The following is a 16,344-nucleotide window of genomic DNA, read 5'->3' as shown; positions in this document are numbered from 1 at the left end:
TCTATGCCAGATAAAGGTGGCGTAGTCTGCACATTTGGAAAAGAGAACAAAATTCATAATGTATTGGTACCTGCTAAAAATTGTGCTTCTTGAACAGTTTTGCCCACTAATTATTGCTTTTATTAAAAATATGTTTTTAATCTTCTCTCATATCTTCTTCCACAGTAACTAGGTTATTTTATACTCATTTTACTGCCCTTCTCACATTATCATCTGTCACTTGGTATCTCTTCCTATTTGCTTTTTTTTTCTTTCTGATTTTGACTCTTTCACTGTTTAATCACTTTTTAAAATCGAACTCCTTTTTTCCCCTACTCCTTGATTCTGGAATTATCCTTTGACCTCATGAGTGATTGCTACTTCCCTAACCCAGTGAGTCAAAACAATGATGGGGAACTGGCATTTATTTCAAAGATAAGAGTAAAGAAGGTAGCTGGTCTAATTAGACCTGACCTAACTAGCAGCTTCTGGGCTCCAGGCAGATTTCCTGAATGGCTGCTTTCTGGGGGAGAATCTTCGAGATTCTTGATGTCTCTGCGGCGTGGCATGTGTGACAGATCAGAGCTGAAGGCCAGCGCAGGAAATATCTCACTTTATAAGATTTATATCCCTTCCCCCTGAAAAGTAGAAGCTACCTGCTGGATAAGGGGAGGTCTGTCCTTCCTTAAATTTGCTAGAAGTTTCCCAATTCACATATTAGCAATTAAAATGGATTTCGAATCTTCCTAGAATATAGGAAGATACTAAAGATGTTTGATGTCTTGAAAAGTCCAAGTGCCTGGAACTATTGTCTGTTCCCTGGTACATGTCCTCTCATACTGTCAAGAAAGGAGAAGATGGAGAATTTAGGTTCTGGCTAAGTTTGAGCAGTATCTGCTAAGTTCCTGCGCCAGGCTGAGTTGGGGAGAAGACCAGAGTGTCTTACAGGTTCCTCCTGTGGCTCTCCCCCAGCCCCCAGTGCAGGCGGGCAGCTTACCTGCTGGGCCCATCTCTTAAAACTGTGCTTGGAATTACTGCTGATTCCTGATTTAGACAGTTATCCTAGAACACTGACTAAAAATATATTGGCCACATGTAAACATAAATATTTACCAGCAGAAATAAATGACAGTGTTTAAAACCTTTTAAATGACCTACTTAACATTCTTGTACCGAGAATCTAGAGATATTGTCCTAGGTTGCTGATGTTTGCATAAAACTGGCACCACCTTTCGGGGGGATAACTAGGCAGAAGGTTTCAAAATGTCCATGGCCTTTGCCTCTGTGACCCAGTGTGTAGGACATCATCAAGATTTTGCCTAATGACTTGGCAAGGAGATGTTCACTGCAGCTCCCCAATAAACAGGATAAATTATCAGTCATACGTGAGACAAAATACTGTACAACCATAAAAATAAATAAAGGTAAATATGTGTTTTTAGACATAAAGGATATTCATGTTATCCTATTGAAAAAATAAATTCACAACAGTAAATGCATATAAGTATATACAAGAAAATGTAAACAAATGCATAGAAGAAATACCAGAAAGGATGGACAAAATGATCATTATTTCTGGGTAGTGTGATTAATAGTAATTTTAATGACAAATGGGTCATTTTATTTTATTATCTTTTACAACGAACAGGTATTACTCATGAAAAAGAAATACTTAGCATTGAAACTGGTCTCCCCCACTCCTCAGAGAAAACCATGGTCCTGAATTTTTTACCATAGCCTTGCTTGTCTTTTTACTTTTATTCCTAAACAGTATTTTATTTAGTTTGTGTGTTTGGGGACTTCATATAAGTGCAATTATACTTTATTATTCTTCTGCAACTTGTGTTTTTCACTCAGTGTCTTGTTTCTGCGTTTCATCCATGTGGCGTTCATGGCTGTAGCTCACTCATCTCACTAGGTCGAGTTGTCTTGGTGTAAATGACCACAGTGTGCTTATATTTCCTCCTGTTGATAGACTTTTGCTGATTTACATTTTTTTGCTACCATGAAAGTTCTTATTAATGACCTCAGGTACTGATGTATGAGTGTCTTGGGTATATCCACAGGTGTGGAATGCTGGATTGTAGGGTGTGTGAATGTTCAACTTTACTAGATAATGATAAATTTTTTTCAAGTTATTTGTATCTATTTATGTTTTTGCAAGCAGTGTATCAGAGTTTCCATCCTCTACATAGTCATCAACTTTTATTAATATCATCAAACTTTTAACTTTTTGCTAATCCAGTGGGTATGAAATGTTTTAATTTGTATTTCCCAGAATATCAATGAGGTTGAGCATGTTATTCTGGATTTATTAACCACTTGTGATTTCTCCCTGTAATGAATCTGTTTGGGTTTTTTGGCCCATGTTTCTATTGGGTTATTTCCATTGTTTATGTGGGTTGGTAGGAATTCTGTTTATTCTGGGAACTAATCTTGCTAGTTATACATCTGGGAGATATCTTCTTCCATTAGTGGCTTGTCTTTTTATTTTCCATACAGTTAGTGTTTTTGATGAAGAAACATTCTTATTTTTTGATTGAGTTGATTTATAATATTATATTAGTTTCAGATGTACAATACAGTGATTCAGTATTTTGATAGATTATACTGCATTTAAAGTTATTCTAAAAATATTGCCTATATTCCCTGTGCTGTACAATATATCCTTGTATCTCATTTATTTTATATAGTAGTTTGTCTCTTTTAATCCTCTACCCCTATCTTTTCCCTCCTCCATCCTTCTTCCCACTGGTAATGACTAGTTTGTTCTCTATATCTGTGAGCTGTTTCTGTTTTATTTGTTTGTTTTATTTTTTTATGTTCCACATATAAGTTATAACAAACAGTATTTGTCTTTCTCTGTCTGACTTATTTCACTAAGCATAATACCCTCTAGGTCCCTCCACATTTTTGCAAATAGCAGAATTTCATTCTTTTATATGACTACTGTTCCATTGCATGTGTGTGTGTGTGTATGTGTATGTATATATATATATATATATATATATATATATATATATATATATATATGCCATGTCTTCTTTATCCATTCATCTGTTGATGGATGCTTAGGTTGCTTCCAGATCTTTGTTATTGTAAATTATGCTGCTATGAACATTGGGGTGCCTATATCTTTCAAGTCAGTGTTTTTGTTTTCTTTGGGTAAACACCCAGAAGTGAAATTGATGGATCATACAGTAGTTCCATTTTTGGTTTTTTGAGGAACCTCCGTACTATTTCCATAACGGCTGCACCAATTTGTATTCCCACCAACAGTGCACAAGTGTTCCCTTTTCGCCTCACCAGCATTTGTTACTTGTGGTCTTTTTGACAATAGCCATTCCGACAGGTGTGAAGTGATAACTCATTCTCAATCTTATCCATCCTTTCTTTCATGATTTGCCCTTTTTTTGTGTCTCAAGAAATCCCTTCCTACCCGGAGGTTCATAAATATAAAGTCCCATATTGTCTTCTAAAATGTTTATAATTTAATCTCTGTGAATGGTGTCAAGGTGTCCAATTTTATTTTTACTATATGGATAACTATTTGTTCCAGGACCATTTATTAAAAGACCTCCCTTTTCCCAGAGATGTATAAATGCCAGCCCTGTCATCATTCATGCCATAAGTAAAGCTTCCGTCTGTATGTGCGCCTGTTTACAGAGGACATGGTGTTTGCATTGTCCAGGCACTTCCCACCTCCCTCTGACAGAGTCAGTGTGGCCACAATACTTCCTCACGGCTGCAGCTGCTCCAGGTTCCATATCTGCATATTTCCACATCGAAGTGGAAAAAAGTTTTAATACTCTCTTATCTCGAGGTTCTTTTGGACCACCCGGGAGGTTGTGAATTCTCAGGGGAAGCCCTTTTGCCCTGTCCATTTCATGCTGGGTGTCAAGGCAGGCAATTTGCCTTGCAGATGCCTGTGGGGAGTGAGGGTATTTACTTCCAGGTCACCTTACTCTCAGGGTGTAGCCCTGTGGGCAGGAGGATTTATGGAGGGGTCTCACCATAACCTCCTCTCCCTCGGTGGCCCTGGGCTTTGTCCTCTGCCCCCTGCATCCCATGGGACAGTAAAAACCAAGGCTGGGATTCATCTGGGTGGTAAATGTAGAATTAATGAAGACTTGTTTTGTTTACATCTCAACTTCCCACTTTCACTTAGTTTTTGGGATTCTTAGTCTACTTTCTTGGCAGCTCATGACACATTTAGAAGGATTTCTTTCTTCTGGAATTTTTAGTTATTTTTCAATGGGAGAGTCAGTCAGAGTATCTAGCTCTTCAGACCATGGAAGTAGAATTTGGCTAAATTCATTTTTTAAATTGTGTTATGTTTTGCCAATCTTGCCTAAAGGTTTGTTGGAGACTGAACCACTGCAAGGAAGAGATGAAGATACAGTAGCCAGTGCTGACTTCCCTAGCATGCTCTCTGAGGAGGAAAAAGAGGAGTTAAAGGCAGAACTAGTTCAGGTATGTTTAGTAATCTTCTTATTGTTGCTATGTCTATCTCCAAATCCTGAGAATTATTGTTAGTTGATATAAGTTGCATATTACAATTATGTTGTCTTTCATTTAATAAGATTTAATAAGTGATATATTGTAAGATGATTCATTTTTCTGAGGTATTTTTGTAATGCTAATTGTCCATTATCCATTGGTGGCCATAAGAAAACAAACGGTTATGCTGCTTAAGCAACAATAATTAGTTGTAAATATGCACCTCTTACTCTCCTTAGTATCACAATTCTATGGGGACAATAAATCACTTACAAACCTTATGGATTCCTTCAAGACCTTGGTACAGGCGCAAGCTGCCTTTGAAGAGCAGTTGTTGATTTAGGTCAGCAGCTTAGCTCAACAAATACTTTCTTTAGGCTTCATTAGAGCTTGTGTTGTTGCCGTGGGCATCTGGACCTACAGATGAGGAGGGTGCCTGGCTTGTCGTGAAGACCACTCTTTGTTCAAGCCATTTGTTTGTAGCACCCACTACAAACACTTTGCTACCTCTTAAATACTTTGCTAGGGAGCGTTTACATTGTAGGAGGAAAGGGCAGGAGAAGGGAGCTTCTCAAGTAGAAGAAGCAGTAGGGCAAGAGGGGAAGAGGCCAGCATTCCTCCCCATTTGAATCCCTGGCTCAGAGGGGAGGAAGCTCCTGGTCCAGCTGGAACAAGGCTTGTCTTCTTCCTCTGGCCTCTTCTACAGGCTGGAGACACAGCTTTAAATTAAGCTTCACCTTACCTTCACCCCGCTGTGTCCACCCCAGACTCTCCAAGCTCTAAGGTTCTGATAGTGTGTGTTTATGACAGCTCATAATAATACTAAAGACATTTCAGGTGCTTTCATAAGACACACCCTACAATAACCTCATGATAAAATGAAAGAGCAGCTTGTTCTTCTAGTACAGCAGAAATTATTTTAGTAAGGACAGTGCCTCAGATCAAATAGCCTGGTTCTTGAGCTGGATCTGTCTGTGGCCACTGATCCAGAACCACCTCGTTTATTTCAGATTGGCCACACCTGCCAGAGTGCACGGACCAAAGTCAACCTAAACAGAGAATACCTGAGCTCCACGTTTTCTTAAGGCCTGGAATCCTGGATTATGACTTGTTCCTGTCAATTGTGTTGCCAAAAGTTATATTCTGCAGACTGGCATCAGCTAACTGATTCTGAGCTGAAATTTAACTCCTTCACTGTTATCATCCAAGTTTAAGTTCATACACAACCTCTGTAACAGACCAACTTTTATAAAATGACTTGATTTTTCTCAGTTCTGGGATTACTGGGATATATATATATACACACACACACACATACATACATCTATGTTTTCTGTGTGCCTGCATGCTGTATTTTCTAAACTTTCAACAATGAGCAAGTATTATGTTTATAATCAAGAAACAGTAAGCCTTGGTTCTCAATGGATGACCCCATGAATATAAAAAACCAGTGTTTTCACACATTCTTGTCTCATTTGGCCACATTAATGACCCTCCAGTGTGTCTCATTCCTAAGAGTTTTTGAGGCTGACTTCTGAAAATAACACCAGACTCCTTGTTACTTTTTCATGTTACCAGGATTGATGTTTTCATCCTTTAGGATGCATTAGCCTCCATGCTTCCTGTCTCTTATTTCTGGATTCCTCAGGGATGGAGAGGCACCACGTCTTGCCAAAGGTAGCAGTGTAACCCCCAGGGGCACTGGGCACAGCTGTTTGCCTCAGGCCCAGCAAAAAGCAAAGGAGGGGATCTTTGCTGTTTTTCATCTTCACATTTCCATTTCTTCTCCCTCCATCTCAGGCCACCTCTGCTTTCTGCTCATTCTTTTCTTAAATCCACTTTCTCTGCCCTTTCACAGCGTACGTGCGCGCACACGCACACACCACAAATTAGGTTCTTTCAGATCACACATGCATTCAGATTACCTTAAATGCTAGGGTTTAATTGCATCAAGGGCATCTCAGCAGTCCCACGGCTGGCCCTATGAAGAACTGAGACATCGTGCAGATAGCTCAGCTTCTCTGCCTCAATTCTCCACAGATACTCCTCTGGGGCCCCTGGTCATAAGCAACCCCTCTCTGTTTGAGGGAAGATCCTACTGGGTCTGTTAGCCACTTGGGTAACAGGACACCTCACAGGTCAGCCTATTAGATTGCTTTTGAATCAGGCGGTAAGTTGTGGCCGTGATCCAAAGCAAGAGCTTTGTGTAGGGGGACTTCTTACGTCTGATTGCTTTGCTTAGAGGGGTCTCGGGGTGTGCCAGGCACCCGCTCTCCTCTTCTGTACACTCCTCTCCCTCGCTTCCTCAGTTTCTCCCACTGTTTGCTGGCTGTGCTCGATCCCCGCCCCACTGCTTTACCCTGCACTGTTCTGTGGTCTATATTCCCATGAGGACGCCCTTAGCCTTCAGGCGAGCCTGTAACCCCATTCAGCCACACAGCCGGCACGTTGTTGTGCTTACCAAGTGCTGACAGAAGGAACACCTGTCCTCGTGGGGAGAGACGTAAAGTGAGCCGGTATTGTCCAAGGGGATACATCTTAGCCGAGGTCTGCACCTTAAAAGAGGAATCTGTCGTTGACACAGTTCAGTCTCGAGTTTGTTATTATGTTCATGCAATATGTGTGTTTTTAAAAGTTCCTTCAGTGCGGGGCCAATATCACTTCTGATCTGGTGCAGTGATTTGTGCACAGAAGGTGTGCAATTAAGATTTATAATTAACTTGAATCATAGCGCCAACAAACATTTATATTTGTGAATACTGGAAGAAGAATTTTTTTTTTCAAATCTTGTCAATATATAAAGAAATACTATTTTGTTTCACATATTTGTTCTCATTAGTCTTATTACCAGCTGCTCCTAACATCTTTTCTGAGGTTTTTATGCATCTATTCTGTGGATTATTTTTTCCTTTCTCCCTTTTTAAATAAACTTGCTCAATACTTCTGTGCTACTAACATCCCACTCCCACTTTCGTTTCGCTAAGCTGCATTTGATGCTCAGTATTCTATAATGTGGCTTGCCTTTTGAAAAGGATGAAGTGTTGGCATTAGAACTGTAAATTTATGATTATATAACAATCAAGTACTGCCAATGTCCCCTAGATAAAATGACTCAAGAAAAATGAGCATTAATAGGAGCAGGAAAAATACCAGACAGCATTATCAAGTAGACAACGGCTGTTGCTCAGTGTGTCGTTCCCCAAGAAAAGCACACAGTGCCCTCAAGCCACCCGTCTCTTAGCCTTTACAAAGAAGTGCCCTAAGCTCTTCCTTCCTCTCTCAGTTTTTTTCCTTCAAGACTTTCATTTTTTCTGGACTGAGCTAGTGAACAACTAAAGTCTTCACAACCAATACTGTCTTATTGTAACACCCTTCTGTGTTAATCAGGGTTCTCCAGAGAAGCAGAACCAATAGGATATATATATATATGTATATAGAAAGAGATTTATTATAAGGAATTAGCTGTTGTGATTCTGGAGGCTGGCAAGTCTCAAGATCTACGGTCAGCAAGCTGGAGACTCAGGGGAGCTGACTGTGTAGCTCCAGTCTGAAGGCCTAGGAAGAGCCAATGTTACAGTTTGAATCTGAAAAAACAAAAAAACAAACAACAACAAGACAAAACAGTGGCCCAGCTCAAAAGCAGACAGGCAGATAGAGTTCCCTTTTACTCAAGTGAGGGTCAACCTTTTTGTTCTATATAGGTCTTCAACTGATTAGATGAGGCCCACCCACTTTGGGAGAGCAATCTGCTTTACTCAGTCTACCAATTCAAATGTTAATCTCATGCAGACTAACCCTCACAGACACACCCAGAATAATGTTTGACCAAATGTCTGGGCACCCCATGGCCTGTCACACCCTCCCAGATGTTATTTGCATTTTAATTTTAATTCTCCCGTATTCTTAGCCAAGGCAGGAGTAACCAGGAGAAGTGACAGGACTTGAAGCAGTGTGTACAAGAGACCAAATGCTCTTACTCCTAAACATCATACTGATACTTAATAGTTTATGAAAGTATTTCTTTTTCTGGATTTAAATTAGATATTTTATGTAATATAGCAGATTAAATAGAAAAGTGAGTTTTCAATCTTCTAATATAAATTTCATATTGAAGCTAACTCATTACTTAATTTATAATTTTTTTCATTTTTTATTGCAATAAATTGGCATAACATAAAATTAACTATTTTAAATTGAACCATTCAATGGCATTTAGAAACTTACAGTGTTGTGTAACTACCACCTCTGTCCAGCCCCAAAACATTTTAATCGTCCCAAAAGGGAACCCCATACCCACTAAGCAGTTGCTTCCCATTTCTCTTTCTTCTCTGCAGCCATCAGCCTGCATTTTGTCTCTATGGATTTAGCTAGGTATTTCATGTAAATGGAATCATAATACAATATGTGACCTTTTGTGGCTGGCTTTATTTCACTTAGCCTAGTGTTTTTGAGGTTCACCTGTGTTGTAGCTTATATCAGTACTTCATTCATTTTTACCAGTGAATAATATTCCATTTTATGTATATACTGCAATTTGTTTATCCATTCGTCCTTTGATGAATATTTGGGTTGTTTTCACCTTTTGGCTATTGTGAGTAGTGCTGTTTTGAGCATGCATATGCATGTATTTGTTTGAGTACCTGTTCTCAATTCTTTGGAGAATATACCTAGGAGCAGGAGTGCTGTGTCATATGGTAATTCCATGTTTAACTTTTTGAGAAACTGAGAGACTGTTTTCCACAGTGGCTGAACCATTTTTCATTCCCACCAGCAATGAACAAGGGTTTCAATTTCTCCACATCCTCACCAACACTTACATTCCTATTCATTCATATCTGAGTAATCAAGTTGAAATATCTAATCTTGTGCATAAATATTTATCCTATAAGAAGATCTTCTAAGGGGTCAAGAAACCAAAGAACCAGACTATCAGTTTCTAGTGAAGATATGATTCATTTAAAATTAAAGGGGAAAGGATATCTTAAATACTTTAATTGATGATTTACCTGCCCTCCAGCTCATTCCAAAACAAATTTGATATGGCTGCAGAGGTACTTACAATGTAGAATTTGCATACTACCTGCATCAGAATATCTGGGGGTGCTTGTTAAAAAATATATGTAGGCTGGCCTCACCAAATTTGAGACATCAGAATCTCAGGGCATTAAAAGGGGCCTACTTCTGGAATCTGCATTTTAAATGTGCTCTCTGAGTGACTTTTATATAAACTGAAATTGAGAACCACTGGTGTAACTAGGCCAAAAATTCTCATTAGTCAAATAAGTGAATGAATCTCACCAGGATTGTCATTTAAAGCATTTGTGATTAAAGACCTTTCTGCTGTGTCAGGACTCTCTGCTCTGCAGAAAGAGATGAGATTGGCCATATTCAGTCTTGCATGTTAATGTAATTTAAGATAATCTGTTTTTTCACCTTCTGGATTTTGCTTAATAGATATTTTGGCATATATTTAGATCACTGATAAATAAATGAAAGCTTTAAGAAGTGTGAGCCTTACATTTTATTGAAATGGTGAGACTTTCACTATAGAACCTGACAATAGACCCAACTGAGTAACTGAGTTCATGTTTCCATCATTAGAAGTTTCTTCTCTACAAATGCCTTTTTTTTTTTCTCCTACAAATGCCTTTTAACGTATGCTTTGATTTTTAAATTATTAGGTGTGGAATTTTATCTTTCTTTAGGATAGTGTTTGGTAAATTGGTCAGTTCAGTGTTTCTATCACTTTTTGGGATCGTGGATTTCTTTAGAAAATTGTGAATGCCCACGCCTCCCACCCCCAAATAACTCATGAATATCTTACTGTCCCCCATAGTTTTGAATAAATTTCTGGGGTTCCATAGATATAAGATGGAAAATACCAAGATGTTTAAACCTCTTTCTTCTTCTCTACAGCTTTAATTTCTTTCTGCAACTTAAAAAACTTCCCATTAATTTTGTTACAAGTTGGAAACTACAGTAACACCTGATACATGTGCAAAACCAGATTCCCAGTCACTTCAGTCACTCAAACTGAAAGAAAGCCCAAAAGGTCTTTCTAATACAGAATAAAAGGCTGAAATGAAGCCCACGTATTTTCTATGGTAAGAGAGCTAGACATACAACCTTGAGAAATCTTAGGCAGCAAACTAAATGCAGAAGAACACATTGACAAAGGTGAAAAAGTGGAATATAACATGAGAGCAAAAGGATAGAAGGGTTTGATTTTAAAATGACAGTGTGTTCTCATTTAATGGAGAGACTAAAAACATGATCCCCTTTGGTGGTCCCTGGGTGCACTCCTTTTGCAGTAATGAGTATATGTCTGTGTCCTGAAGACTCTTGCTCATCAAGAAAAGACAGGGTGCTATTGATTATAACATGTTTATGGAAGGTGAAATTTATTTTAGAAAGACTTTAGAAAGATTTCCATGAGCATACAAGAAATGTTCCATAACCATAAAAAAAATGGATAGATTACTAGGATATTTTGCTGATTAAAAGCTCCAAGATATTGTTCTTTTCTACTAGATTATTTAAGATGCTTGATTCAGTATTTCTGCCTGTTTTGCTTAAGTGATTTTTTGTGAATACTAAGGTTTACAATGCTATTTTTGTCTGTTCACCATTGAGGTAAAATCTTCCTTGCTCTAATAAAAAGGACTAATTTTTGCAAAGGTAACTGTCATTGTTGAGATGTGTTTTTTAGCAGCTACGTCTCTGGTGACCCAAGGAACACATTTGCAAGATGACTGACAGGGTTAGTGATGCTCCTTGTGGTCAGAAGTAGAGTGACACTTAGAATGTAAATGAGACACAGATCTCCATTAAAAAAAGTAATAATCTCGTAAAGTGTCAGGCACTTTTTTTTTTTTTTTACCTCTGTGCATGTGGGATACTAAGGGAGTACTACTGATTCTCTTCTGGCTTCTCAAAGAAAGTCACAAATATTTATATTTTTCAGAAAAGAAAGATGTAAATTTAAGCAATATTACTAGGGCAATATGTTACAAAGTAGGGCAATATGTTACAAAGTGTGACAATGGAATAAAGTATGATATCTGGAATCAAAGACTTTAAGGAGATTCAAAATTATTTTCACAAAATATAACAATGCTTTCTAAAATCTGGGTATTTTACAGAACTCCTTTGTTAGAAATTAGATTTTCAAGAGCAATTTTTTCATGATTTATTTATTTTATAACAGGAAGTTTATACCTTTTGATCCCCTTCACCCATTTCACCAACCCCCCCTCCCTTGCCTCTGGCAACCACCAATCTATTCTCTTTATCTATGGGGTTGGTGGTTTTTTTAAGATTCCACATATAAATGAGATCATACAGTCATATGGTATTTGTCTTTCTCTGTCTGACTTCTTTTACTTAGCATATTGCCCTCGAGGTCCATCCATGTTTTAAATGGCAAGATTTCCTTTGTTTTAATGGCTGAGTAATATTTCTGTATGTGTGTGTGTGTGTTTGTATGTGTGTATGTAAAATATCTTCTTTATCCATTTATCTATCAGTGGACACTTAGGTTATTTCCATATCTTAGCTATTGTTAATAATGCTGCAATGAACATGGCAGGGGGTGTGCATGTATCTTTTCTGAGTTAGTGTTTTTATTTTCTTTGGCTAAATCCTCAGAAGTGGAATTGCTGGATCATATGAGAGTTCTATTTTTAATTTTTAAAAGAATCTCCATACTGTTTTCCATAGTGTACAAGAGCAGTTTTATGATGCTGAAGAGATTTGCTTTTCTGCTAACACAGGGGAAACAGGAGATACATCAGTACAAAGACTTGTACATGAATGTTTATAGTAGCTTTAGTTGCATTAGCCAAACCCAAATATCCTTCAGTAGCTGAATAGAAAGCAAACTGTGGTATATCCATACAATGGAGTACTACTCTGCAGAGAAAAGGAAAAGCCATTGATGATTTAGCAACATGGATGAATCAAATGATCTCAAATTATTATATTGAGTGAACAAAGTCAGGCAAGAATGAGTTTATACTGTGTAGTTCAATTTATATTAAATTCCAGAAAATACAAACTAAATTCCAGTGAAAGAAAGATCAGTGACTGCCTGGGTGAGGGAAGAGAAAAGGGAGGGAGGAATTACAAAGAAGAACTAGAAAACTTTTGGAGGTGATGTTAAGGCGATGATTTCACAGGAGTATACATATATCAAAACTTACAGATTGGACACTTTACGTGTATACAGTTTATTGTGTGTTAATTACATGTCAATTAAAATTGTTAAAAAGAAAAATCAACACAAATCACTCCCTTGCATACATCCTCTCCTCCCTTGTTCATTCTCTCCTGAGGCACCACCTTGGCAAACCACAATGTATGCTAGGTATGGTTGGCAAATATAAACAACACTGACTAATAACACTTTAAAAGAAGTTGTTAGGCATAGACTACAAAACCAGTCTTTTGTTCAAAAATTATATCTATGTATAATTTTAGGAAAACGTTTGGACGATTAGAAACCAAAAAAATTAAGCAGTGGCTATTTCCTAGTAGATTACACATGATTTTTATTTTCTTTATATTTTGCTGTATGAGTGAATTTTTTACAAGGAGTAGTGATTTCTTTTAGAATCATTAAAGCTAAAAAAATCTACTTTCATTTTTAAATATTAGACTGTCTTCTCTACAGGATGTGTTTGCTAAGGCCATGCACCGGGCAATGTAAACAAGAGGGCGCAGAGGCTGCTTTGGAGCACCGAGGGCACCCGTGTGTGTTTCAGCTGGTCTGACCTCTTTCCCCACCATTTTCCCTCCTACCTGTAGCTAGAAGATGAAATTACAACATTACGACAAGTTTTATCAGCGAAAGAAAGGCGCCTGGTTGAGATAAAACAAAAACTCGGCATGAACTTGATGAATGAATTAAAACAGAACTTCAGCAGAAGCTGGCATGACGTGCAGACTACTACTGCGTAAGTATACGTTTTTCTTAAAAATAAATCACTCAGCCTGCTGTCTTGCCTCTTCAGTTTTTTTTCCCATGAGGCTGATTTCATACTGGTGGCTAGGGAAAAATATTTTCTCCAGAAGTAAAATAAGGAAATATGAATAATCATTAATATGTTGCATGATGCAGACTCTATAAAGTAGCTTCATGAAATAAAACTTTGTTCACCAACACTCTGTTTTCACTCAGACTACTTTTATGGAGTTGTACAGTTTAAAGTTCTTTCTCTTCATTATATATATATATTTTTTTAACATTTGTTAAATATATACTTTTTCCTTATGTTTTCTCATAAAATTCTAAATCCTCAGAATACTTGGCATTCACTGCGTATTTTGAGTTACTATCAAAAATGGTTGACAGCTTTAAAAACTGTACAGACTTTTTGTCCATTTACATGAAAAGAAAAGCTTGTACCTCTCATGTTTGGGGGTGTGCTTTTATCCCCACTACTCTAGGGAATGTTAGAACTGGGTTAAGGCCACATGAAATAATAGAATATATTGGTTTCTGCCCCCGGTTTCTGGCACAGAGCTCCCAAAACCCTTATAATTTCCTACGTGATAAGAGCACCAGGAGCATCTTTTGTTCTAACATTTGCATTTTTTGTTAAGCATTATTCATTTTTAATTAATTAATTTTTTATTTATTTTTGGCTGTGTTGGGTCTTCGTTTCTGTGCGAGGGCTTTCTCTAGTTGTGGCAAGCGGAGCCACTCTTCATCGCGGTGCGTGGGCCTCTCACTATCGCGGCCTCTCTTGTTGCAGAGCACAAGCTCCAGACGCGCAGGCTCAGTAGTTGTGGCTCACGGGCCCAGTTGCTCCGCGGCATGTGGGATCTTCCCAGACCAGGGCTCGAACCCGTGTCCCCTGCATTAGCAGGCAGATTCTCAACCACTGCGCCACCAGGGAAGCCCCCTAACATTTGCATTTTGACCCTGGTTCCTGACACAGAGTTCCTAGATCCCTTGGAATTTCCTGGATGATAGCAGTATCCTTGGTTCTAATGAGGCGACTCTTGGTGGACTCCTGGATGAGGGCTGGTCACCAGAAAGACCAAGCCATGATTAGAAGCTTGGAACTGTCAGTCCCACACCCCCGTTCTCTAGAGAGGGAAAAGGAGCTGGAAATGTTCTATCATGCCTACATGATGAAGCCTCCATAGAAATCTCAAAAATAAGGGGTTTGGAGAGCTTTAGGGTTGCTGAACACATGGAGGTGCCGGGAGGGTGGCGTACCAGGAGAGAGAATGGAAGCTCGGTACCCATCCCCACATGCCTCTTCCATCTGGTTGTACATCTGTATCTTTCATCATATCATTTTTACAATAAATCGGTAACCTAGTAAGAAACCTGTTTTCCTGAGTTCTGTGAGCCACTCTAACAAATTAATTGAACTCAAGGAGGAGGTTGTGGGAACCTCTGATTTATAGCCCACTGGTCAGGAGCACTGGTGATAATCTGGACTTGCGATTGGCATCTGGAGTGATGTGAGTGGGGAGCAGTCTTGTGGGACTGAGCCCTTAACCTGTGGGGTCTGACTCGATCTCCAGGTAGATAGTGTCAGAACTGAGTTAAATTGTAGAACGCCCAGCTGGTGTCACAGAATTGCTTGGTGTGTGGAAACCCCCCCATAGCTGATATCAGAAGTATTGTGAGTCTGATAGTAATGTGAGAGTAAAGGAGAAACACAGGAGAAGCAAGTTTTTCTTACTTAGACCAACAGAAATGTTTTCAGCTTTGCCATTATCTTCCTGTCTGATATTAGGCAAGGTACAGAATAGGTTTGGGTATTCTACAATCATGCTTTCATGGGGTTACTTTTTAAATTACGTGAAATATTTAACTATTGTGGTACGTCTCTAATGATTTAAAATATTTTGCTTACCAGGGGGTCTTGTGCCAAAGCGAAGAAGGTGCCCGCATCATAATGCGATTGTTCCTCCTTTTGTGTGTTGGGAGCTGGGGGCCGATGGAGAAACCAAAGAGGCTTCCTATCCCTTGACCCCAGATTCCACCATCAAGAAATTTTTGTCTTTGTGTTATGCATTTTCTTCCCTAGTATTCCTCCTTGGAAGGCAAAGATATTACTTTGCTAGTATCTAAGTGGGAAACAATTTTTCTCTTTGCTGGTACTTTTCTCCCAGGCATAGAGGGGCCTGGTAGTAAGAAAAGGTACCCATGATGGACAGCAATTATTTCAGTTTGGCTGGGGGCCAACTTTGCCTGCTGGTTACTGAGAACTAAGATCTAAGACCTTAGTGAAGATGCCCTTTGCATGAGGAGTTAGATCTAAGAGGAGCCTGACGTCTCCACACTGTGGTTCCCTTAGTGTCCATGTAAAGGGGAATATTCTCTGCAGCTCTAAGCGCCTAGCAATTCTATCTGCATCTGTGCATGTGCACCCCATGGGCTCATCCAGAAAGGGTCAGGACACAGTCCAGAGCAGGGCAGGATGGAGCCAGGGAGCCCATCAGTGTCTCTCCAGAGGTTAACCAACCTTCCCCAACATGATGATTATGGAAGAAGATAAGAAACTACACACTGATGTTTATCAATTTAAAATATATATATTGCCAACACCGTATGAACAATCTCCTGAAAATTCAGGATAGCTGGATTTTAGGCACTAAATTAAATGAGCTTATCTGTCAGTAGTTTTGCTTTTTGTCTTTGCACTTTGGTGGCCTATACCAATGGCCCTGATAGGGTGAGGCCGAGCCATCTCTAATTCCCTGGGTCTGGTGGCCTCTGTATTTAATCCAGGTCTGGGGTTTCTTGTCAGTTGATCTGAACTTCCTTGTGGGGTGTCAGAACCAGGCAGGATCTTTCTGCTTGGGCTCCCTGACCACACTGCAAGGATAAGAGAACCCAATGGA

The 16,344-nt window shown here is 38.9% G+C and overlaps 1 protein-coding gene across 7 annotated transcripts in view; it reads left to right on the top strand.

The window, feature by feature from the left end:
* Positions 1-16,344, top strand: part of TPD52L1 (TPD52 like 1) — a 97,235-nt gene that overhangs the window by 56,499 nt on the left and 24,392 nt on the right. For all 7 annotated transcript variants that reach the window (XM_082474938.1, XM_082474940.1, XM_082474939.1 and 4 more), the window contains exons 2-3: positions 4,337-4,452; positions 13,285-13,433. In XM_082474938.1, the coding sequence (XP_082331064.1) occupies positions 4,337-4,452; positions 13,285-13,433 (265 nt within the window). The remainder of the gene's footprint in view (positions 1-4,336; positions 4,453-13,284; positions 13,434-16,344) is intronic.

The sequence above is a fragment of the Balaenoptera physalus genome (genome assembly GCF_965194825.1).
Source record: "Balaenoptera physalus genome assembly, chromosome: 9".
NCBI lineage: Eukaryota > Metazoa > Chordata > Mammalia > Artiodactyla > Balaenopteridae > Balaenoptera > Balaenoptera physalus.
Note: the sequence above shows the minus strand (reverse complement) of the source record. Positions and strands in the feature narration are given on the sequence as shown.